The 25000-nt window shown below is 34.3% G+C and overlaps 1 protein-coding gene across 5 annotated transcripts in view; it reads left to right on the top strand.

Moving 5' to 3' along the window:
• The first annotated feature begins 12539 nt into the window (after positions 1–12539).
• Positions 12540–25000, top strand: part of LOC100678364 (proteasome subunit alpha type-3) — an 86364-nt gene continuing 73903 nt past the window's right edge. For 2 of the 5 annotated variants that reach the window (XM_031925985.2, XM_031925987.2), the window contains exons 1-5: positions 12579–12980; positions 13074–13156; positions 13259–13302; positions 13479–13604; positions 13690–13750. In XM_031925985.2, coding sequence (XP_031781845.1) covers positions 12960–12980; positions 13074–13156; positions 13259–13302; positions 13479–13604; positions 13690–13750 — 335 coding nt within the window. In that variant the 5' untranslated portion in view covers positions 12579–12959. Of the gene's footprint in view, positions 12981–13073; positions 13157–13258; positions 13303–13395; positions 13605–13689; positions 13751–20493; positions 20645–25000 lie in introns of those variants that run through there. The other 3 variants (XM_032601827.1, XM_032601828.1, XM_031925986.2) reach the window with 3 other exon arrangements.

A 25000-nucleotide genomic window follows, 5' to 3' on the forward strand; every position in this document is an offset into this window, starting at 1 on the left:
TGCCTTCAGATTTATAATAAACAACAGCAGGAAAAATCGTACTTTGATCATTATTAAAATGAAATGCCTGTGCAGCATCTTGGGCTGTAAAAGCATAGTTCTCAGCAAAATCCAACTGAGCAAGAACCTCTTCATCTGAAAGATTATTTTTCTTCCCAGAAATAAACTTTGATTGTTCCTTAGCGATGAAGTGATGAGGTATCAACTTTTCTAGGCTAGAACATAAAGTTTCAATAAATTCTTGCGATGTTAGGCATTGTTTTATCAAAGTGTATCTATCGGTTGATTGCCACGTGCTGAAGATGACTTGATCAATATTGTGCTCATCCATAATGTTCTCAACGTAATTAAAAAACTTTTGAATGTCCGGACAAAATTTGTATTCATTCAAATAACAACTTGGTTTGGGATCCTCACATAGAACGAAATACAAACAATCTTTATAATTCTTCAGAATATTGTTTGAGATTTTTTCCATATTTACTGCGTCAATCATCGCCTTGAAATTTTGGTGTATCGTACATACGCATACATTGTGTGTACCAGAGGATCCTGCAAAGACACAACATTTTGGTCTCAGTTCCGAAAACTTGGTAAGCCCAATCGGATGTTCAGGAAACTGTTCTTTAAATTGATTATGAAGGTTCTTAATATCAGTAAGTAATAATCTTTTCTGCACTTTTATTTTTTCACCATATAAATAAATACTGACGGTATCTTTTTTATTTGGCATAATTCTGCTATTAAGATAATTTTCGTAAAAATCTTCAACTTTCTGAGTAGTTTCTGCAGGTAATGTTTTTCCACGTTTTGCAACAGGAGAAGCCAAAACTCCATCTGATTCTCTTAACTGTTTTGCTTTACGAGCCATTCTGTGAGACACACCAAATTGGTTCATAATTTTACGTATTGCCCAGTGTTCGTATAGACATCTTGAAATTCTTTGGAGATCTTCCTAAGAGATTTGCTGTGTCCTGTATTAATATCAAATGGATTAACGCATCTATCGATACCATATTTTTTCGCAGGAGAGGACATTGTTGTAAGATATGAGAAAGCACAACCAAAACAAAAAAAAATGTTAGAAATAACAAAATTACGGCTAGTACAGTTGAACAAGGAGTTGCTGATAAAGTAAGACTTACTCAACAACTGCCTTAAAAAGGATGTTGAAGAAGAAGTCGCCAATGTATCTATTAATGTACCTATGAACTATCCTAAAAAGGACTGTTGGAGAAAAGGTCGCCTTTGAATAAAGCCGCTGATGGACTTGCTCACCAACTATCCTGAAAAAGACTGTTGGAGAAAAAGTCGCCGATAAAGAAAGCATTCCTTCAAGAAAATATTCCTTTCTATGGGTTGCTAAACGTGGGAAGGGTTTGGGGGTGTAGGTAAAAAAGAGGGATGAAATAAATCACTTGAAAGCAATAAATTCCTTTGCCACAAAACAGTTTTATTTGCTGAAGTCTTTGCACAAGTTGTCATTGGACACGAGCCGTGTACTTGCAGCATTAGGCTGTTGGAAGAGGGGCGAGGTACAGCGCTGGACCCGGCCTCCTTATGTGTCGTCCGCGACGCTACTTCACTTATGGGTAATGCGCAGCCGCCTAGCGGCGCGCCGCGGTACTAGCGCCGCGGTGATAAGCGCTGCAGCGTGCGTGGCGTGTTCGGCGGGTTGCGCGTTAGCAGGGGCTTTTCGCGAGAGAGCCTGCGGGTGGGTTATGACAAATATCCGCCAGTTTATATTGGCCATATTGAATTTTGAAATTTCGAGGTTAAAATAAGATTCAGCGGCCCCTTAAACTCCCATACCGATACTTTAAACTGATTTGAAATCGTTCATTGCAGTAAAATAGTTTTGGTGGTTGTATAATGTCCGCCATTTTGGATCGGCCATTTTGGATTTTAAAATTTCGAGGTTAAAATAAGATTCAGTGACCCTGAAAACCCCCATATCGATACTTTAAACTGATCAAAAATCATTTGTTGCGGTAAAATGGGTTTGGTGGAGGTATAATGTCCACCATTTTGATTTCGCCATTTTTGATTTTGGAATTCCGTCAGCATTGTCAATAATATGTCCTATCATGAGTTGTATATGCTTTTTGGTGGGATATTTCACAAATTAGAACATTTTTACTATTGTTTTTGTTGAATGTGCTATGAAAACGTGGGTTTCAAGCTCCATATTTTATGCGCCACATTGGATTTTTGAAAAGGCCAGAACTTTTTCAAAAGCCCTTAACCAGACGATCATTTTGAGACCTCAAACGTCTTGTTAGGTTAACCCAAATTTTGGGTGCACTGATGGTCCGGTTGACGTGAAACGTCCCATATATATATAAATTGTAACATAGCAAACCTAAGGTGAGGGAAAAACTCAATCTGAATTATTCCGTGCTCATGTACTTATAACATTCACCAGGATTCTTGATCTCTAAAAAGAATAACTAAAATTTTCTTTTTATGTATTAGAACGTCATACAAACACTATAAGTACAATGAAACGGGCATGGCAAGTTACGTAGTAATCATATTGAGAGTTGTTCCTCGCTTTATTAGGATTAAATGTAATAAACTTGACTTTGGTTAATCTCAGTTCTTTTCTATCTGTAATTTCGTTGCGGAATATATCAAACTCACCTAAGCTTTTACTTTTTTAAAAGTTATTTTTTTTTAGAGATTTCAATCGTTTTTAGTAAATTTTTTTGAATATTTAATATGCGACGTCGTAAAAATAAAATATAAGCATCTTTAGCACCTTTCGACCACAGTTTTTTTGTAACATTTTTATCACTTACATGAAAACACTGATTGTTCTGATAAGCACCACCCTCGAGTTATTTCTACATCTAGACACCAAAAACCACGAGGCGAACTACCTAGACGTCGTCATCGGCCACCCTGTACCACTAGACACCTTCCTCGATTGATTTTTACACCTAGACCAAAAAACCACGGAGCGCGCCACCTAGCTCTCGTCATCGGCAACCCTGTACACCTAGAGACCGCCCTCGTATGATTTATATACCTAGATACTAAAAACCATGGAGCGTACCACCTAGACGCCGTCATCGGCCACCCTGTACACCTGGACACCGTACTTGAATGATTTTTATACCAAGACACCGAAAACAACCTGAACCTTGTCATCGGCTAGGCTGGCAAGCTATAGTTACTGTTCGGAACGCAGAGTATGCACTGGCAATCCCTTAATTCTAAATATCGTAATATATTATTATATTTTTCTCGAGAAAATAATTTCCATCTGCATATAGCTGTGCAGCCAACTTCACGGCCTTGACACTTTTTGCGGCTAATTTAACGGTCCTAACACATTTCAGGCTGAAGAAGAAAAACGTGATTTTAGCATTTGTGGATTATACACTCACATATTATAAAAATAAGCAGCCTTTTTACTAATATTTTTGTTGGAAATCATAGTTTAGTTCAGAAAACACTCTAATACGACAAAAAACCTTACCAACAGTAATGATAAGTATTTTTTTTTCTTTTTTTGTATAATTAAAAATCCGAACACCAATATAGAAGTAAATAGTACGGAAGCGCCTATACACCACCTTTACGAAATAGGCTAAAGCGCGTTGCTTTTTCCGCAAGGGAAAGGGCTTGCTATTGCTTGCTTTTTTTAAATTATGTGTTTCAAGTAAATGTCTAAGTGTAAATGATAATCCACGGATAGCGTCTAGGTATGTAGGATCGACGATGACAGGCCAGGAAATGCGCTTCGTAGTTTTCGGTGTTATTTATTAGTATTTACACTGACAAGGAAAGGTACCCAACCCGAACTCACCGATTTTGATGATTTTCATATATGTTGTAGAACATAAAAAAATAAGAGACACGTATTTTTTTTATCGGCTAATTTTCACTTTTAAGGGGTAAAAACCTCCCCTAAAGTTAACCCCCAAAAAGCGTTTTTTTTAAATATCTCGGCTTAAAATTAATATTTTTCAATGAAACAAATTGGAGGTTATTTCTTACAAAAAGAGCAAGTATTTCATGGTGATTTGAAGAGTAAGGGTAGCATCCCCTATTTTTTAGGGGTTGAAAACATATATTTTTTGGCATAATTTTATAATAAAAATGTTTAAACCGACTAAAAAAAAATTGGAAAAAATGTTTAAACATCCTTAATAACAAAATTTAGTTGACGTCTTTCGGTGTTTTCATAAATATTACCCCTAAGGGGGTAAACCACCCCTAACACAAAATAACTGTAAATATGTAATTCAATACATAATATTTCGTAGAAAGTTTGTATATAGAGGTTTTCGAGGTCGCTGATTACAAATCTGTTATCAGATTTTGAAAATTCAAAATGGCGGATCCAATATGGTGGACGGAAATATCGAAAAAAAATTTTATATAATAAAAAAGTTTTAAACGACTAAAAAATTTGGAAAAAATTTGTATACATCTATAATAAACAAATTAAGTTTTTCGGTTTTTTCATAGATACTTCGCCTTAGGGGGGTAAACCACCCCTAACACAAAATAACTATAATTATACTTCAATCCATAATATTTTGTAGAAGGTTTGTATATAGAGGTTTTCGAGGTCGCTGATTACAAATCTGTTATCAGATTTTGAAAATTCAAAATGGCGGATCCAATATGGTGGACGGAAATATCAAAAAAAAATTTTAACTTTCAAAAAAACTTGTTTACAAATGTGTGATCTTTGTAGCCTGTACATGTGAACTAAAGAGCCTTAAACCCTAAATCCCTAAAGAACAAATAGGCTAAATGGTTGTGCATTTTAACCAAACGACTCCAAACCCCTAACCTCCAGACAAGCCGAAGGCCTATGCTTTACCGTAGACACGAGTATAGACATATTACCGATATTTTATTCTATCATTTTGTATGTAACAAATAACGTCTCGTTTTATGTTTCAATCAAAGATTATTTATTTTTCTGCTTTTATAAACTAGCATAATTTCAAAAGTAATTTCATAAATTGCATAATTATATAATTTTATAAATTCAAAAAGTCCACACTTTTTTGCAAATGAAAAAACATAGGTTAATAAAATTAGTTTATCAAACTCTTTTGCGTTTTGTAATAAAATTTAATGTTGTCAAACTTGGGAGTTTTTCATTGTTACAATTATTTCGTAAGCCAAACGTTTTTTAGATGAATTCTCGAAGTAATGATTATTGTATCTATAGTAAAATATTTACAGTCTGGAATTCCATAATAATACTATTTGATACGATTTAATGAATTTATCAAAAAATCTAAATTTAATAATAAATATTATTATAATTATTATTATTTTTCATTATCATTGCTATTATCGGTATTACTGTTATTATTGCTATTGCAATTATGCTTATTCTTCTTCTTCTTATTATTATTATTATATTACTATGATAATTTTTGTTATTGGTAAAAATACATAAAAGAATATTAATACTCGAACTTCATTTGCAATTAAAGAACACGTTGTTATTGAAAGGGAATTTTATATGCATTCATTAGTTTAATGAATGTTATCGTACATTCAATGATAATTCCACAGATAAATGTCTTTCACTCATAAAAGTTGTTGACAATATGTGCGAATCAGTATGTTCTTTTTTTAGATTGTTTTCATCGAGTGTTTACCTCAGCTGCCTGTGTTATTTTTTAGGCAGTGAGTGAGTTTTGTGGGTATTCTAGTTCGATGCCGGAAAGTACGAATAGTACGTCTTTTTGTTTGTCAGTGGTATCATACAGTTGTAGAAAATTTTCTTTAGTGATTTTATATAGATTTACATTATTAAATTTCAAAGTGAATAAAAGTTGAATAAAACCAAAAATAGAGTTTTCTGAACATCACAAAGTGGAACGAGAATTCTTCTCCAATGCATAAATTAATGATTTGATTCAATTTACATTCACTCGTTTTATTCTGGTAGAAATGTAGCAGTCGTGCCTTACATGCAAAAACACAGCTTGTATAAATTTTACCGCTTGTTTTCATTTTAGATTGAAAAATGAAAATTAATCCGTTAAACGTTCTAAACTTATTATTAGCATACTTTCAAGCGTTAAACATACCAGATAGTGTCACGAATTATCACGAAACAGAGTTGGCCGAAAAAATAAAAGAAATTTTAATAGATGCAACACATGATTTCAACGATGTAGAAATGATTACTGATGACTCTTTGGATTTTCAAGAAGAGTATAAAGACCATAATGTGGAAATAATTGAAGATGAAGTGCAACATCATTTTCCTGATCCGGATATAGCACCAACAAATCAATGTACAGCAGATAATGAAGAACTAGATTTTGAATACAAAAAAAGAGCTGTAGAATTTTGGAGAAGTAGCAAAACGAAGCAAAATTTAAGTCTTAAAACAGTGCAAAACAGATTCAAAAAAGTATCATCTATTAGTCAGCTACGTCGTTGGGCTCATTCAATTAATAAAGGTGGCACGTATAGAGAAAAAGTAGCACAAATTTGTCAGTATACCCTGGATAATTTTCAAGCAGCTCTCGACAGTGGTTCAATTATCCATGATGAAGATATAATTCGATGGGCCTTACAAGCTAAAAAGAAATTGGTTTTGATGATATTAGATTCAAAGCTTCTAAACATTGGTTACTCAAATTTAAGCAAGCACACCGAATAGTTTCTAGGAAAATAAATAAGTTATAACAAGAAAAACACTAGAAAGTAGTGCAGAACTTACGGCTAAAGCTGAAGCATTTATCGATGACGTTAAATCGTGTATACCAAGGATTGGACTCGAAAATTTGTATAATACAGATCAGAGCGGATTTCAGCTAGAAATGCATTCTGGAAGAACATTAGCAGTAGAAGGAGAAAAGCAAGTGCAATGTCTGGTACAGTCAATTTCAGCAACAACGCATAGTTAGTTTTGTCTTGTGCAACACATTGTGAAATAGAAGGGTGCACAAACATTGCAATTGTACGATGTGGTTGGTGCAAAAAAGCATTGTGCTTTAAACACTTCTATGAGGACTACCATTATTGTAAAAACATCGTAAAATAATATATTTTATGCTCAATACAAAAAATGCACTATGGCAAAAGATAAAAGATTGTAGATTATTATTATACTCTAATATTATAAACAAAAATACATTATAAGTTGAATTTACAATAAAGGAATTTCAATAACATTCTGATAACAATTTCTACGGAAATTATAAAACTGCTTCACACACAGAATTTTCTTGTTTACAAATTTAGGAATTTGAGGTGGTTTGGTTAAAAAGCACAACCATTTAGCCTATTTGTTCTTTAGGGGTTTAGGGTTTAAGGCTCTTTAGTTCACATGTACAGGCTACAAAGATAACACATTTATAACAAGTTTTTATGAAAGTTAAAATTTTTTTCGACATTTTCGTCCACCACATTGGTTCCGCCATTTTGAATTTTCAAAATCTGATATCAGATTTGCAAAGAGCGATCTCGAAAACCCTTATATACAAACCTTCTACAAAATATTATGGATTGAAGTATACTTATAGTTATTTTGTGTTAGGGGTGGTTTACCCCCTAAAGGGTAGTATCTATGAAAAAATCGAAAAACTTAATTTGTTTATTATAGATGTTTACAAATTTTTTCCAATTTTTTTAGTCGTTTAAAACTTTTTTATTATATAAAATTTTTTTTCGATATTTCCGTCCTATTGGTTCCGCCATTTTGAATTTTCAAAATCTGATAACAGATTTGTAATCAGCGACCTCGAAAACCTCTATATACAAACTTTCTACGAAATATTATGTATTGAATTACATATTTACAGTTATTTTGTGTTAGGGGTGGTTTACCCCCTTAGGGGTAATATTTATGAAAACACCGAAAGACGTCAACTAAATTTTGTTATTAAGGATGTTTAAACATTTTTTCCAATATTTTTAGTCGGTTTAAACATTTTTATTATAAAATTATGCCAAAAAATATATGTTTTCAACCCCTAAAAAATAGGGGATGCTACTCTTACTCTTCAAATCACCATGAAATACTTGCTCTTTTTGTAAGAAATAACCTCCAATTTGTTTCATTGAAAAATATTAATTTTAAGCCGAGATATTTAAAAAAAACGCTTTTTGGGGGTTAACTTTAGGGGAGGTTTTTACCCCTTAAAAGTGAAAATTAGCCGATAAAAAAAAATACGTGTCTCTTATTTTTTTATGTTCTACAACATATATGAAAATCGTCAAAATCGGTGAGTTCGGGTTGGGTACCTTTCCTTGTGAGACACCCGAAACTATGGAGTACACTACCTGGACCTCATCATTGGCGACCTCGAACACCTAGATACACTGCCTATAAGAAGTTATTCAATCCTTAGGCACTCAAAAATACGTAGCGCATCGCCTAGATCCTGTCATCGATGACCCCAAACACTTAGATGCCATTCTGGAATAGTTATTTACACCTAGAAACGAAAAACTACCGAGCGCGCTACCTGGACTCGGTCATCGCCGACCCTGCACACTTACTTGAAACACATATAATTTAAAAAAAAACAGGCAATTATGAATGTTAATATGCAAGCTCAGCCCAGAGGGCGTCTTGCTTCCCAGCCCCAAACCCGTGTTAAATGTATATCTATATATATGCTCACGGACACGCTCTAGAGTGCGTGTATCACGTGACCTAACTCACACATGCACGAGCGTGTCGGTTAGCATATATATAGATATACATTTAACACGGGTTTGGGGCTGGGAACCAAGACGCCCTCTGGGCTGAGCTTGCATGCTAATATTCCTTATAGCAAGCTCTTTCCCTTGCGGAAAGAGCAAGGCCTTGTTCTTTCCTATGTTAAAACGCGCTTTAGCTTAGTATAGGTTACGGGCGCCGCGGCTTCGACTGCTTCTCAAACTCGCCTTCATGGCGCTGGCGCGCCACTTGATTGATACTTTAATTTACCTGATGGGTGCCAGGTGAATGCATTCCTGGTCAAGATAGAGCGTGTGAACGTACGATGTAATTATTAAATTATGCACAGGATTTACAGGTTGTTTATTTTAGTATAACTATAACTTATAGCACTTACAAGTTCTGCCACCAGATGTACTACTTTTGCTTAGACGTCTGAATAGTGGACGCTAGCGGTTAAGCGGTATTCGCCATGTTAGGTGACTGGAACGCCCCCTTAAGCGGATAAAGTTAGCAACTTTGAAACGTGCCCCAGAAGTGGTTCCAATTAAGAAATTTTGTCACGCAACATTTTCCTTTTCTCTTTTTAAAACTTTTTTAGACATAATTGCGAATACTAATGTTCGACTGTAACGACTCGAACTTACGCTTGGCAGTGGTCACGATTACTTAGAGGGTTGCTCAAATGCCAACTTCAGGAGGCATCGGGGTAAGAGCAATCCGCTGCGTCCCCTGAAGTCAGCCATCGGGCGACCCTGCATCAATCCGAAAATGTTCGAATTACCGGTGGCTGTGCCGATGAATAAGAAAATGTCAATCTAAAACTAAAAAACAAGAACCCTATGCACTAAATCTAGTTACCAAGACTTAAATATAAAACGTCAATACTAATATATCACATAAGCTTAAATCTACCTACCCCATGCACGGCGAGATGCAAATGAAAAAATAAAAGTACTAAACCATGAGACGGCAGGCCCAGCCCGGGGGATAAAAGAACAGCAACAGATAACTTGCCTGGCGTAGGCAAGTTACCGACCGAGTGGCGCTAGTAGCTACATGTAAATAGTCTACCTAAGCGCTGGTAGATGGCGTGCAACACGGAAGAGAGGGAGCATCCCGAGTATATAAGGAGCCCCGGAGCCAGCAGCGAGCATTCATGATCTGGCTCTCAACTGAGCAACGTGCGAATGGTGGTACTCGCCGCTTGCTCCGGTCTCCACCATACCCAGTAGTCCATGAGCCCCAGGCTCTCGAAGAGTATGTGTGCAGTCCACTCCCTCTCCTTGTAGACTGAGATCCAGCATCGCTTATAATTCAATATTGAATGATTAAATAAATAAATGAAAGACATTTAAAACATATAAACTATGTTAACCCTTGTTTAGCATTACCCACTCCCATCCCCCCATCAGTTGTGTCACCGGTGTAGGATGGTAGTACCCTGCATTTAGGTGGCGCATCTGGTTCTAGACTCATGGTAAGATGGTAGTACCTCACACATCAGTCTAATAGCTGCGTGGTTTACCTAAGTGTGCGGGATATGCGTAGTGGGAATACCCTACTCATCTCCCTCTACGCACGAGCAGCTCTCCTCTGGTGGCTCGGCCATTACAGAGGCTAGGGAGGTCTTTTGGTTGGATGGTTCTCTCCCGCTTTACTAACCTCGGGTCTCGAATCCTTCGCGTTCGCGTATTAACCCTTCGCGGTCCGTTTCAACCAAAATCTCCTAAAACCATCTACACCAGGCACAGCACACAAGTTGCTAAAATACAACAAAAATATCAAATCCTAAGCACATAAGCCCACACAAAAATCAAAATCAAAATACAAAATCCTAAGCCTGATCTAAATTAATTTACCTAATAAGCAGATAGATCCCTATATAAAAAAGTCATGATCGGATGAAGTGAAGCCAAGAATGCGTCAATATGATTGGCTCATGTAGTAGTGCGCATGCGTCAAAAGTATCGTTAGAATTTTTTGATTTGTTTTTGATTTCTAAAATTGATTCTAATATTAAAAATGTAATTTAATACTATAATACATATCAAATTATAATTTTTGTATTTATAATATTCTGTATCGTAAATTTTATTATTGTTACAAAAAGAAACATGATGTGAACGTTGACACGAACTGAGTTGAGGCATAACCTTAAAATTTTAAAAGGAAGTTGGCGACGAAACCACGGCAATTTTGAAATTTATATGAGCTCGAAATTAATCATATATTGTAAAGTTTAATATATTTCCGTGATAGAAAACAAATATTAAAAATATCAATCAAGCATTTATATTTAATTTAATAAGTTAATGAATTAATAGTCTACTACAGTGCGCGCAGCGCACTGCGCCAAGTCCAGTAATATTAAATCTTTGAATATGTCTGCACGTTAACGAAAGTCGAGCGAGCGCAAGATTAATGCAAAACTAAAAACCTTAAACCCATCTATCCCATTTAGTAAGAGTTTAAGTCGTAAAATATTATTATTAAATACGTCGGCACATTAAAGAGAGGCGAGCGAGCGCAAAAGTAGCTTCAAAAACCAAAATTCCTAAACCTACCAACCTCACAAAGCAAGAGTTTGGTTGAGGAACTCTTGCTAAATTATTCTCTTAATGATATTAACATCTTAGCTAATATTATCATCTCTCACGCACGCTTTCCTTCGATATGCCGACGTCTTTAAATAATATCTTTTCAGTCAATCTCTTTCTCCCTATTGAAAATATTTAGATCAAATTTCATGTTATAATTTTGAAATTTCACATTTTTTAATAATTTAATTTAAACAAATTTTTTTATAATTGTTAAAAAATAAAAATGTTGGAGCTCAAGTTTTTGTGTTATCATCCTGATGGTAATACCAGTACTGGCCCTCATTATGTGAAATTATAAATTTTACTTTTTTTAAACAACTTATAATAAATATATTAAAGTTTACAAATTTTGAATGATTATGACCTGATTATCACCTGATTGTCATCAACATTTTATCTCACATAAACGCATATTTATAACTATCAGCTTTATTAAAAATACTGAGCCGAAATAACCTGATAATCAGCTGACGTTTTGGCATGATTATCAGCTGATCTAACTATAAAATTTTACATGTAAAAGTTTAAAATATTTACATAAAATTAAATGTAAAATTTAATGTAAATAGTTTTGACTGAGGTGCATAGGGTAGGTGGGTTTAAGGGTTTTAGATTTTAATGTTACACTTTTCCTCAATCGCCTTCCTTCAACGAGCAGACATATTTAAAAATTTAATATTATCTATCTGCTTATTAGGTAAATTGATTTAGATCAGGCTTAGGATTTCGTATTTTGATTTTGATTTTTGTGTGGGCTTATGTGCTCAGGATTTGATATTCTTGTTTTATTTTAGCAACTTGTGTGCTGTGCCTGGTGTAGATGGTTTTAGGAGATTTTGGTTTAGTACTTTTATTTTTTCATTTGCATCTCGCCGTGCATGGGGTAGGTAGATTTAAGCTTATATCATATATTAGTATTCACGTTTTATATTTAAGTCTTGGGTAACTAGATTTAGTGCATAGGATTCTTGTTTTTTAATTTTAGATTGACATTTTCTTATTCATCGGCACAGCCACCGGTCATTCGAACATTTTCGAATTGTTGCAGGGTCGCCCGATGGCTGACTTCAGGGGACGCAGCGGATTGCTCTTACCCCGATGCCCCCTGAAGTTGGCATTTGAGCGACACTCTAAATAATCGTGACCCTAGCACTGACGCTTGGGCACGTTTCAAAGTTTCTAGCTTTCCCCGCTAAAGAGGCATTCCAGTCGCTTAACATAGCGAATTGGTACAATGCGAGCTGTTTAATGTTCCTCTCTGTTTCTTGGTTTATATATATTCGAGGTGTTTAGGCCTTTATTCGTCTTTATTTATTATTCCTAAAAATTAATTTTTTTAGCGTGCAGAGGTCTTAAATAAGAGGGTTAAGAGTGACAGTCATGATTTTCTAAAAAAATATATTATTCATCATATACACATTCCTGAGTAGATAGCTTATTGTAACCAATAACTCATTGAAGGAGGATATATTTTTAATTTTTCTATATAGTTGGGACGTGAGGATAATAAAAAAGAATTCTATATTTCTAACTTATTAGCTTAATCTTTTGAATGCTTATATCGCTTAAAAATAAAAAAAAAATAATACAATTTTTTTTATTACTAAAGACTTTATATAAAAAATAGATAAAAAAAATTTGAGTTCTGCAATCAAAACTATTTACTGGCATTATTTTTTATATTAATAAAATAAAAAATGAGTTCTATTGGAACAGGGGTAATGATAATTTTTGTATATATTTTTTATAGTATAAGAAGATTTTTATAATATATTTTTTTTATTAATTATTTACTGTGATTTAATTTGTAGTACGATTTGTCAGCATCACAGTTTTCACCTGATGGTCGTGTTTTTCAAGTTGAATATGCACAAAAAGCTGTTGAAAACAGTGGGTAAGTGATGTATTTTATTAATTAAAAGAAGTTCTACACCTGTCAAAATGATGGTATACTTTAGATTTCTTATTCATTCTCTAATGTTTGCCTACATTACAGATATATTGCATACCTATACAAATTCGATTTGTATAACAAGCAAGGTATAGAAATAATCTTAATAATTTTTTATTTTGATGCCAATATGTTTCGGATACACCCTTTCCAAGGCTAAAAGATTTATTGTCAATTTATAGAAAGAAATTATTGATACATATGAAATAATATATACAAATCACAATAGCTGTCACTTTTAATATCTCCCATACATTGCTGCAAGTTCACAGCTCTCACGAATTTGGCAATCAGTCTGATCTCAAGAGGCTTTGGGATAGAAACAAGGCAAAACACTGCACCTATTGTCGCCCATTCCATAAAGATGTCTTAATGTTAATGTCACAGCTGAGTAAGTCCTTTTTCTGCACGCCGGCAGATCAATGATCTATTTCCTCGAAAGATGCTAATCGTGTGTATTTGCTTATTATCCACAGATACAGATAAATCCGTGTACTCATGTTGCAGACTCAAAAACTACTTGCATATTCTTACAAGGTGAGAATTGCTAAGAAATTCAGTCTTTTATTAGTAATATTTAAAATATTTTAATTTGATAAGTACTGTAATTTATAAATACGTTTTGACACACGTTAACAAATTATTTCTATAAATTGACAGTAAAACTTTTAGCCTTGAAAAAGATGCCACTTGCATCCAAAAGATGTTGGCATAGAAATCAAAAATTGAGAATTTTATTTCTATACCATGCTTATTAAACCCATCAATTCATTCTTGAGTCAAAAATGTCCCGCATTCAATAAAAGCAAAAAGCATTAGGTCTATTTATGATAATTATTAATATAAAGATCTTTAAAAAATTGAAGTTGAATGTCCCTGGTACAAACGTTAACGGTTAATAAGCTAAGTTTTGAGCCACTTAGCTAAGTTGTGGTTAACAATTTAAATAAATAAGAGTTTAAACATTATAAATGCAGAGATATACACATTAACTCAAGATAAAATAGAACATTTGCTTGAAATTTGTCAAATGACTGTTACAATCCAGAAATTATAGAAAAATATCTTGCAATCGTGAAAAATCCAAATATTTGTAATAAAACATGCAAACGTTTTAATGCAAGAAAAAAAGGAAAAAACAATTTTTAACTTAAAAATAATACTGTGTTGGTATAACACGCATCACTAAAATATTAGCAACATTTTGCTTTATTCTTTTACATTCAAATTTGATAATAATGGTCAACTAAACTTAACTTTTTAACGGTTTTCACTCGTTAATTTTCTACCAGGGGTATTTTTTTATTTTGCGTGCACTACAAATCAGAATGTGTATCTGACATTTGCATGCTCCATAGGTATGATTATTTAACCAAAAAGCTTTTTTCTAAAATAATATAGTTTAAAATATGCTAAAGCGATTTTATCTCTATCAAATGGTTTAAGTAACTAAGCTAATTTTAATAAATTGTTTTTCTTTGTTCAACAAACCTAGCCATAGAAAAAGTCTCAATCCTGTCCCAGATCAGTAGTTGAGTTAATTGGGTTATTTATATATCCATAAAATTTTCTTTGTATAATTTAAAAATAAAAAATAGTAAACACAATCTTGGTCCTTACATATTTGCACGTTTGTTTAAAAATCTAAAGTAAGATACTGCAGTGTAGAGTATGTGAAAAGTTTTATAGCATTTATTTATTTATTTTTTCCAGATATAGTACAGAGTATAACTAATTGATAGAGACACTCAGTACCTTGCAGAGGTCAATGTATTACCTGTTCGCAAGCACTGGCATTACATAATAAAGTACAAAATATTAAAATATACTTAATATCTAGAGAAAAACTTTCCTTCTTATGCTATATGTCACAAACTAAAGGCATCAATCATGCTTATTTATTGTGCTTTTAACAAATAACTTCAAATAACAACAAATTTCATTTAAATAATTCCTATGTTAAATTATGGCATATATATAGTCAACAATTCATTTTAATCCACTCCTTGATTAAATTCTTATCAGACATTTAAGCATATATAACAAAGCATATGTAACAAATTATCTGAAAAATCATCTGAAAAATCACTACTAGATTTTATTTTGCGTATGCTATATCAGCCACAGAGACATACTCTTTGTATAATTTAGAAGTATATATTAATACATTTCAAAAGCAATAATATGTGATAATCGTTTAGTAATTGCATTAAGACTCAATTACGTATTTGCGCGAGAACATAAAGAGTTGAATCAAAAACCAAGATTACTATGTCCAAGATGACAACAATCACAGGTGTCCCTAATTGCTAACATGGAACAACTGCAATGAACAATGTGTTGAGAAATGTCACAGAATGTGTATCAAGAGAATCAATAGCAGAGAATGTATGCTGTGATCTTTACACTTTGTTTACGAATACCAGGTGATAAAAAATAGAAAGATAAAGTCTCGAGACCATTATCTATCATCTTGATCAAGGAGTTCTACCTTACAGCCCAAAAGATTAGCTTTGACTCTGTACGGGGGTTTCCAGTAAAAATTAAGATGAAATAAGCGAAAAAGTCTGCTTTTAGAATGAAATATAACTAACTAAGTGTGCTGAATTTTCTGCAATCGAACATACAGGAGAGAGAGGTAGGATAGACCGAACCAGAATACCCAGCCATCTGATTGATAGTAAGCTTCAGCCAAACCACATATTAAAATTTAAATTAACTAGGAATAAAGGCGCGCTCTTGATTCTATCTCTATCTAATAACACTGGTAGAAAATCTACCATAAGTGTTGGGCGGCACACTTAACGTCTGCTAATATTTTATAAGCATGTAACATGTTACTAAATCCCTCAAAACTATTTTTTAAAAAATATATATTAATAATGCTCAATGTTGTCATCATTGATTTGAATAGTGAATTTGAAGAAAAGTTCAGTATAAGAGTCAGTGGGTTTGTCTATCATTACAATGCCATTTATTTGCATTATAAAAAATCTATACAACTGAAATTTTACACAGATACTTACTATGCTACCTAGAAAACATGTAACCTACATGATTATGATTTAACTATTTTCATTCATATTTTCACATCGAGGCCCATATGAATTTTTTAATTTAGCGCATCAAATTTTGCTTGTAGACAGTTACACAGAAACTACCATCTCCAGCACATTGTGTATTTCTGGTTTCCAGTGTATTTTTACATGAAGAAAGTGATAAGTATTTTAGCTTTTTTCTCAAGACATTAATTAGAATTTTGACTTTTAACAGTTGTGAGAGATTTTGAGACCAATACCTTTTTCTCCATTTTTGCATTATTTCTCATTCGAAAACTAACAGGTCTACAAAGCTCATATTTTGCATATAGATTTCTTTTGTGATTGTGAAAAGATATTTAAAGTTGAATCGACCTTAACTGAAAAACTTCTGATTTCGACTGCGACACTGATGTGAATGCAAACTCATACTATATCACTAAATAATTATCATGGGTGTTGTAGTCGAACACAAAAGTATTTCAGTTAACATTGATTGTGGAAAGATATTTAAAGTTGAATCAATGTTAACTGAAATACTTTTGTGTTCGACTACAACACCCATGATAATTATTTAGTGATATAGCATGAGTTTGCATTCACATCAGTGTCGCAGTCGAAATCAGAAGTTTTTCAGTTAAGGTCGATTCAACTTTAAATATCTTTTCACAATCACAAAAGAAATCTATATGCAAAATATGAGCTCTCTAGACCTGTTAGTTTTTGAATGAGAATAAATGCAAAAATGGAAAAACAGGTATCGGTCTCAAAATCTCTCACAACTATTAAAAGTCAAAATTCTAATTACCTAATACCTTGACAAAAAAGCCAAAATATTTATCACTTTTTCCATGTAAAAATATGCTAGAAACCAGAAATACAATGTGCTAGAGCTAGTAGTTTCTGCGTAACTGGCTATAAGTAAAATTTGACCTGCTCAATTAAAAAATTCGCATGAGCCTGGATGTGAAAATATGAACAAAAACAGTTAAATCAGAATCATCTAGGTTACATATTTCTAGGTAACATAGGAAGTGGCAGTGTCATATTTTAGTTGTCTAGTAGCCTTTTTACAATTCAAAGAGCATTATATAACGATAGACTTACCCCGTCAAAACGAACAACGTTGATTCAATGCTGATTTCAATATTGATTTCAGTCTGAAATCAGCGTTGATTCAATATTGTATCCACGTTGAATCAACATTGAATTTGTCCGAAAACGCAACGTGGATTCAGCGTTGATTTCAGACTGAATTCAGTGCTGGATTTCAGGGTTCAATCAGAGTTAAAATAAATAATTGTAAAAAAAAATATCGCTAAAACCTGGGCTCGAACCCGAGACCCTTTGAATAGTAGACGAATGACTTGACCACTTAGCCATTTCGACACTTACATTTATATCTCATAATGTAACATAAACGGAATCCTATAGAGAATAACCGAAAATTAACCTACTCTATCATGATTTTTATAATAATACTGGGTTCGACCCTCAACTGAACCTCTCTTTGGTCTCGGGAAGGTACCCAGCTTCGAGACTATTTGCGACCTGTAGGTTTCCACACAAATCAACGCTGAATCCACGTTGCGTTTTCGGACAAATTCAATGTTGATTCAACTTTGTTTCAACGTGGATACAATATTGAATCAACACTGATTTCAGACTGAAATCAATATTGAAATCTGCATTGAATCAACGTTGATCGTTTTGACGGGGTAAACTTACTGACTCGAATACTGAACTTTTCTTTAAATTCACCTCTCAAACCTCACCAAGGGCGACTTTGGGCACAGAGACACAGTATATCTTCAAACTCTTTATTCTTTTAATTGAACTTCTCACTGAAATTAAAAAAAAAAACTAAATAATATTCACACACTTTATTACTACTTCAAATAGGGTTAGGGTGCCACTTTTCAATACACTTGTTGTAATACTACACACTCTTGGTAATGATTAATTTTTACATTTCTTGCTAGTTATATTACATATATTTTATTTGTTATCAAGGTTTCCACATTACATTTTAAACACCTCAAACATTTCTACCAGGGTTATGAGTTATGACTGTTTTGAGGGTTATGAATTTAAAGCGCAGTTCTGATCTCGTTGCAGGCAACCAACCAGCAACCAATCAGAATCACGTATTAAATGCTTCACAACAAAGGCCATCATTTTTTAAAGAGAGGATTTCTTAATATCAAATGCTATCGAATACATTAATAAATATGAATAATTCAAAATTGTATATACAAATCATTATTAAATAATACAAATTTCAATATTAATATCTGTAGGAAGCCGTACAAAGGATGTGTGTATGTGTGTGTGTGTGTGTGTGTGTGTGTGTGTCTATATATATACGTCCAGAAAACCTAGGTGATTACAGCGAAGAGCAGGGAGAGAGATTTCACCAAGATATCAAGGAAATGGAGCGCAGGTACCAAGGAAGATGGGACGTAAATATGTTAGCAGATTACTGTTGGTCGTTAAAAAGAGATCTACCATCAACATTGGAGAAGCGGAAGCGTACTCCACTTCGTAGATCATTTGCCAATAAAATAGTTCGTAAAATTTTACGGGTATTTTATTGAATTGCATATACTTCTAACAAATTTAAAGTAAATGAAGGAGCAGCAAACTATGATATAGTTTTAAAGGATACGATTGTACTTGCATATATATTGTTCTTTGCTTTATGGTTTACATTACCTTTCGCATTGTTTCAATTTATAACTATTTTTTTCACTCTCTTTACGTCCATGACCTTGAACTAACCTTGAACTGACCATAAATATAACCTTATGGGACTATACTGACCCTGGATTCGGATTCAGCGACCCCAAAAACTCCTAAATGTCATGGTTTGATTTAACTTTTTATGAATCTTTATGATTTAACCTTCAACTGACCTTGACCATGACCTGATAGGGTTGTAATAAGCCCGGATTCGGATTCAGCGCCCGAAAAAATCCCAAGATACCATGGTTTTAGTGTATTTTTCATGTATTTCGATAATTTGACCTTCAATTGACCTTGAGAAAGATCTGATTGTTTAATCTGACCCCGGATTCGCATTCAGCGACCCCAAAAACCCCAAGATACCATGGTTTAGTCTTTTCTTAATGTATTTTGATAATTTGACCCCTATTTGACCTTGACTTAAGATGGGGTTAAAATGACCTGGATTCGGATTCAGCGATCCCAAAAACATATAAGTACCGTGGTCAAGTTTTTGGGACTTTTTTTTTGTATTGTGGGGCTGTGATAATCATTGGAAAATTAAACATAGTAATTGTTATTTTTTTTACTAGTTTTGAAATCGTGCACGCATATTATGTGCTGCACGACTACATACTGCAATTTGCATTTATTTACCTGATGATTACTCATCGAAATAAGACAGATGGTCTAAAAAATGGCTGATTGTCCAGGACTCTTTAATACCATCTAAGTGATCCCATCCATCTTGAATACTTTCATTTTTCAAGCCCGATTTCTTCCGTGTCGTTTTCAGATCTTCCAGATAAAAATTTTGAGCCTGCGCAAAGAGTCTTGCCATTCTTTGAATATCTAACAATCCGTCTGCAAATCAAAATATAAATCATTACAGATTCTATGTGAAATAATTAATAACTAATAAAAAAATGTGTTCATGAACCTTTGTTTATATAAAATTGCCGGTTTTATACGTAATTTTTAAATTGATTACAAATGTTTTGGTTCGACAGAAAGCAAAAGAACATGTGTTTAGCAAATTTATATAATGTACGAAATTATACATACTTAAAAAGTTCAAGAGGTTCGGCTTTTTATTAATGGACCTTTGTATGTTTCGATGGTATACTTCAACCACATTATTTGTTCTGTATGTTTGTTTATAGACTGAAATTTCTTTAGTAGCAGTTAACCATTGATTTTCAAAATATTTCAAGAAGGTCAGGATGCTAGGATCGGTTGCAAATTTTTGTTGGCATTCTGGTTGTACAATTTTGTACCCTTCAAGTATGCACTTACTAGGCAGTAAAGCTAAGGCGATTAATGTTTTGATTATCTTATGCTTCCCAGGGTTTTTCTGTTTTTGCTTTTTTGATAAAGCTACCTTATGCTTTAGTGCATTTTTGTACATAGCCTGTGAATAAATAAAATTTACTTATTAATTTCTTGCTTATAATTTATAAGAATAAAGTCGATAAATATATCGATTCTTTGTAGACATATAACAATATAAAATTATAGTTACCTGTGAGAAATGGAACCAGCAGCCAAGGATTTGTGCTTCTGGGAACTCGCACCTAAAACCAATTCTCATAGCATCCTCATAATCAGACATGATTTTATTTGGTGCCAACAGCGGGAATGCATTTTTCAATTTTTGGAACAGTGCTCTGTACGTATCCGTTGTCCTGTTGCTCATTAAAGCGAATGCTATTTGAATAACCTATGTATAAAAAAGAGTTGCATATTAAACAAGCAAAAATGATTTTTGTTTTAAAATGCTTATACAGGGTAACCCAATTTAAACCGGCACCGGTGATAACTCGTTAGGGACAGTCCTAATAAAAAAAATGATGGTGACCTTGGATTTGACCTTGAGCTTGATTTTCAAGGTCATATCAAGGTCAACTTTGATTTTTTAAATAGAAACCCTATCTTTTTATTGCGGGAATGGAAAGAGCGGGAAATTTTACGTTCAGAGTGATATTTTTGTTTTGGGTAGCGAAGGTCATCTCGAAGTCATGCAGCCAGTTCATGTAGATCCACCTGCGTAATTACTCTGGCAACGCTAGAATCGAAAAAATCGTATATATAAGTTGTACGATATCGAGGGGGTGCGTAACGGTGACCTCAAATTTGACCTTCTCTTAAAGGTCATTTCAAGGTCAAATTGATTTTTTTTCATAGAGTACCCATATTTTCGACTCCGGATTCTGAAAGCACGTAAAAATTTGCGTTTTAAACAAGATAGTCAACTTAAAATCGAAGAAAGGATTTTTAACATCTAGCGGACCATTTCCTGCATTTCGACATCACATGCCAAGTCACATGACAAGATATGCCATTTTTCATCAGCATGAAATATTTTTGTTTCAAGGTGATAGTTCACTTCGCCATACATATATGCTAGTGAAGATTCGTTGTTAGTTAGTGCATCTCCTAAATTTTGTATGGTTTTTACCCCATTTACTTTAGGAACGGTTTTAAGCCTCTTTATAGCATGACTTTTATGCCTTGCTGCAGATCTCATCTGCGACTTCAGCGGTGTAACTTACGCCCCTTCTACGTTTCTGTATAAAAGAAATACGTACAATTTATAACACAGAATCATTTACGAACATACAAAAATAACTATATTATCGGTATTTACATTGCATGTATGTAGTATAATGTAACGAAATGCGAAATCGAAAGCGCGAGGTAAGATTCGGGGTCTATCGTATTAGTCGCGGTCTCTCAGACAGACAGATAGCTTCCGGTGCAAATGCATCAGCTCTCGCAAGTGAGAGTGACCCTAGCGTGCGTAGGATTGAAAGTGTGTATAATTGCGAGAAGAAGACGTCTAGGCTAATTCCTGTCACAAGAGAGAAGGATTACCCGCGCGGCCTATCAACCAGCGACCGAACGAGAGAGGACCGAGCACAGCATGTATGTGAGTGTGCTGTCTGTAGTGCGCGCCTACTGAGAACGGCAACTACAAGTAAGTATCAGCTGTAGCCGCGGCTACAGTTTTGCGACTTGATGCTGCGGCACCAAGTAAAAAGTGATAGCTGCATTACAAAGCAGCTAGAGCACATACGCCGCAAGAGATCTCTGCTGCATCAAAGGATTGAGATCCGGTTAAGTCTTACTATGTTCCCCTCCCCCGAAAACGCGCCCCGTTACAATATTTAAAAAAAAGAAGGAAATATATATTTACAATAATATGCGTAACCATAATACACTTACACTTTTGACAAGTCTGCGTAGGTAAGAGATCTACTCCGATTACCCGCTGTGCTGCAAGCTCTCAAAAGGTCTTGGTGAAATTTTCTTCGAGTTGCGTAATTAGGACGTCGTTCACAGACCTCATCATTGTGGCCTTTGGACTCAAAAGGTCGTTCTTCGACGTGCATTATTGCCCTACCCGGACACTTGTGTTTTTCGTAATTAAGACACTTATAATACCTACAATTATACGTATAATTTGTAAGAGTTGAATATTTAATGTTATTATCTAAATATTAATAATTGTGATCACTTTGAAGGTCCATGCAACCGATGTTTTCACATTGAAAAGGTGAAATTTCATTTGTCCTTGACATCCACAATGCGCGAAATGTCGGATTCTTCAATATGCGAAGTATGTGATTTTTACTCGACTTCATTTTGTTAATCAAGCATATAGTAAAGACGATAAGAGTACGATATTGCACTTTGAGAACGTGTACACGACTTATAATAAAATTGCAGTAAATTAATCGCATGTATGCAATAAAAATACGCAAAAAAGTTTTATCAATCAAACTTACTCAAAGATGCAGCGTTCTCGAACAAGCCGCCAAGACAATGCGTCCTCGAAGCAGGAGCTTCGAGCTTTTCTTGGCCCTCGTCGGGATGAAGCCTTCTTATAGTTAGCCGCCGATATACGCGCGTGTGAGCGAATCTTATTACACACTTATATTTCAATCACCTTAAATACGCTTGTCCGACAAAAGTAATTACTTCGCGTACTTTTTTCAATCATAATCCTTTTACACTGCGCACGGATTTCGATATTTTTCGTGCCTGCATATGAGACACGAAACATGCAATGATATAATCATCAAAAGTAAAGCGTTTGTGAAGTACAAGTACAAGAATGATAAGTCTAAGTATTCGCACTTCATGGTAAAAAAAATTGAGTACAAGATACTATTGTACACGACAAGAATTCTCGACTCGGATGATTAACGCACTAAGATCCGCCGAGAATCACACTTGTCTCGCAAACACGTAACACAGTGAATTTTCTTTGACACTATTTAAGAAAAAAAGTTAGTATGTAACGTTTATCAGTTGAAAGGCATGTGGTACACTGTACCATTCTTCTTGTTTTCACTGTGCTTGTGTATACACACGTCCATTGAGAAAAAGTCCCAATCCATCACCGTGAACTTGGTCATCTGCACTTTCACTACCTTTGTCATCCATTTCGCACGAGCAAAAGATCAAATTGCACACTAATACAACACAAAGATCACACGCGACAGTGATATGCGAAACTCGAAGAAGTTCAATAAAAAAAGTAAAAAACACTGCTTTTAAACGCACAAATCGACAAAAAAAGGGGTAAAAAGACAATGCGCAACTCACAGATCTTGCAAGACACTAGAGACGAGAGACAGTAGATGCATCAAGTCATCTATGCGCGACTGACAGCGACGCGGGCCGCGAGAAGGGGGACGGGGACTTCGAAAATATGCAGACCAAACAGCGCCGGCAAATAACCGCGCGCGCATATACGCGTACAATGTAGATGACCAAATAGTTGCACCAACCGCAAAAGCGGACGTCCTTCTAGCTTCACGCAGACTTTTTGCGTAATTCTTGATATTGTACGGCAGTAGACGTAGCTAAAGTTGGTCTATTGAACAAACATTTCATGTAAATCACGTGCAATTACATAAGTCGCGTTGCGACGAGATTTTCATTTTGCGAATATCGCTCGATGCCACTAATTTACCTCCAAAAAGCCAACGTATTTCGCTATAGGATGCCGATTAAATTATTATCAAACTCGCTGCGCGCGGGGTAGGTTGGTTTAAGCATTTCAGTTTAAGAGTGATCGCTCGCATTCGCTCGCCTCCCTCCGATTTGCCAATTAAATTATTATCGAACTCGCTGCGCATGGGGTTAGTGGATAAACGCAATCTCATTCGCTTTGCTCGGGCGACAAACCTCACACTTGCGTAGAATCAACTTTTGCGCACTTGTATCAAAGTATACAATTTTGATGCAGTGTACTTTTGCACACCAACAAATGTTTGTAACCAACATGTGTTTCTATCGGTAGACATGAAATTTACTAGGTTATAAGTGTCAAATTTGCATGTAAAACCACTTATTAGCCATTATATCATGTTTGTTTTCAACATAACTTCTAGTAGAAGGTCAGGCCCATTCCGAAACTTTACAGTTACTTTTTATATTTGATATTTTATCCCTCTGCGTAACCTTAAATCTTAAGAAAATATTAATTGTTTTTACTCTAACTATATTAAACACTTGCACTGCAATTGTATATTATCATACTCATCACCATGTATATATACACATACTTTTACTAATTTTTATACCAAGTGACCTTATATTATACTTCATACTTTCTTTTTGTACTCAAACTCACTATATATATATTGAATATTTTATATTCTACACAGCGTCTAGCCTACATTTTTTAAAAAACCTTATATTACATGTCATACTTGTTTGAATCAACTTTTTTCACTCAAACTCACTATATATATACTGAATCTACGATATTTTGCACAACGCCTAGATTACATTTTCAAAATATCCTTATATTACACATACTTGCTCATACTTGCTTGAACTAACTTTTTTCACTTAAACTCTACACCATGCCTAGACTAAATTTTTAGAATGTTTGTACCCTACTTCCTTTTACCTTTTTTCTGACTAAACCTTCTCTTTCTTCTGTCTTCGTGAATCTTGTAATCCTGGTACTTTCTTATCACTCCTTTTTTTGAAAAGCACACGCATCATC

Source organism: Nasonia vitripennis, assembly GCF_009193385.2.
Source record: "Nasonia vitripennis strain AsymCx chromosome 3 unlocalized genomic scaffold, Nvit_psr_1.1 chr3_random0007, whole genome shotgun sequence".
Taxonomy (NCBI): Eukaryota; Metazoa; Arthropoda; class Insecta; order Hymenoptera; family Pteromalidae; genus Nasonia; species Nasonia vitripennis.